Source organism: Gavialis gangeticus, unplaced genomic scaffold, assembly GCF_001723915.1.
Source record: "Gavialis gangeticus isolate Ggan-Ray unplaced genomic scaffold, GavGan_comp1, whole genome shotgun sequence".
Lineage (NCBI taxonomy): Eukaryota > Metazoa > Chordata > Crocodylia > Gavialidae > Gavialis > Gavialis gangeticus.
This window is the reverse complement of record NW_017729034.1, coordinates 16,638,589-16,640,432: the sequence shown is the minus strand read 5'-3', so window position 1 is coordinate 16,640,432 and position 1,844 is coordinate 16,638,589. Positions and strand designations below refer to the sequence as shown.

Below are 1,844 nucleotides of genomic sequence, written 5' to 3'. Positions count from 1 at the left end.
TTCCCTTTCCCTGCCTCCCTACCCACTACTGCTGCTGTCTCTCCCTGGGGGTAGAGGCAGGGGAAGGGAGGAGACTCCAGAGATGCTCCCGATCCCTCCAGCCAGGCTCTACAGGGAGGCAGGTTTAGCCAGAATCACTAGCAATGGGTTCCTCCTCCCTGCCTGGTCCCCATGTTCCATACTAGCCTGGGAGTAGGCATGTGAAAAGAGAACTCACCCACTTCTGCCACATCTGCAGTCTCTGGTGGAGCCCCAGCTTCACATGCAGCCCAGCTAGAGTGGGCCAGGAACAGATCAGGAGCCTCCCTCCCACCCATCTCCATCACTGGTATAGCTGGGGACAGCAAGGGTACCAGCAGCAGTAGGCAGGGGAGGGGGGGAATGGGTGGGGAGGAGATACGCCACAGTGCACAGAGGGGAAGGGAGGGCAGGAAGGAAGATTCTTACCTGGTTGAGGGACTTAAAAAAACACCCTGGCTGCTGCTCCTGCAGCATGGTCTGCCTTGGTGGGGGCAGGGGAGGCTGGGAGTGTGGGGGGCAGTCACTCCTGCAGTATTGGTCACTGTTCTGCGCCCCCTTAACAAACTCCTAGATCCACCCATGCTTCAAGCACCTTCTCTTGGGCCTCGGAGCACATGTGGGGGGAGCAGGGTGTCCTGGAGCCTCCTGGAGTTAATCGTGTATATCCATGTTCTGCACTTCACCCTTCTTCCAGTTTACACAAGCAAAGGAGAATATAGGAAGTGACGAGTGAGTCAAATCAACAGTCCATCTTGCCCAGAATCTTTTCTCCAATAGTGGCAAGTAATAGACACTTTACAGCAGTAGTTTTCAAGCTTTTTAGACTTAAGGCACCCCTTGGAAAATGCCAGCTCTTAATTTTCACTTGTTTTTTGACTATAGGAAAATAATAGAACAAGTTTTCTGTTGCAAAGAACCACAAAAGATCAGCATGTCGTTGACACTGTAGATTCCTACTTGAAATCTTTGGTTTCTTTGGTGAATTATGTAAATGTGTGCACACCTAACTGTCCAAATATTGTATGGTGCCGCACAGCACCCTGTGGTGCTGCAGCACCCTAGTTAAGAATCAACTTTGCCCTCCTGATCAAGTGGTCAATAGTACAGTCCTAATACTATGTTTCTTTATTTGAGCATGGAATTTCTACCCACAAAGAATCCTTTTTGATAAGATTTTTATGTTGCTAGCTCTATACTATTCTTAATATACAGTACCACACTCCCCTTCCCTCAAACACATCATCCTACCAAACACATCATGCCTACATAGATTGTACCTTGTTTTCTTTCATATGTCTACATAGGACAGTGTGGAAGTACTCTGGCTACCTCTAGAAAATAGCTCAGTATTGAAATTAGCATAGCCATGCTATGTGGTGCCCTGCCTGCCCCAGTTATCTTTGCTTCTCAGGAAAAATCTCATTGATCAACTGCCTTCCTCTCTGTCTTCCTATTTCTGTCTTTCTCTTCATAGATATCACTGTTCTTTTCTCATTCTCTCTCCTATCTTTCCCTTTTTTCTTCTTTTCCTACTTTTGCACTGTGTTCTTTCCCAATTCACTCTCTCTCTCTTTCTCTTCCTTTTCCTTTCTGCAGAACATATGGCTCAGACACAGTACGACAGTTGGCCTCATTCCTATGTCTCACAAGGCATGTACTGCCTAGGCTCCTCTGATGCTTGGGAGACCAGTGACCAGTCCCTCATTGCTTCACCAGCTACTGGCTCTTACCTAGGCCAAAACTTTGAAGAGTCCCAGCCCAACCTGCAGGAGAGCATATTGATTCAGAGCAGCCTCATCCATCAGCATCAGATGCAGCAACAG

General features: G+C 47.9%; 1 protein-coding gene across 1 annotated transcript in view; it reads left to right on the top strand.

The window, feature by feature from the left end:
• The window catches only part of FAM131B (family with sequence similarity 131 member B), a 47,396-nt gene that overhangs the window by 37,000 nt on the left and 8,552 nt on the right, over positions 1–1,844 (top strand). The window contains exon 6 of the mRNA XM_019527494.1: positions 1,618–1,734. Coding sequence (XP_019383039.1) covers positions 1,618–1,734 — 117 coding nt within the window. The remainder of the gene's footprint in view (positions 1–1,617; positions 1,735–1,844) is intronic.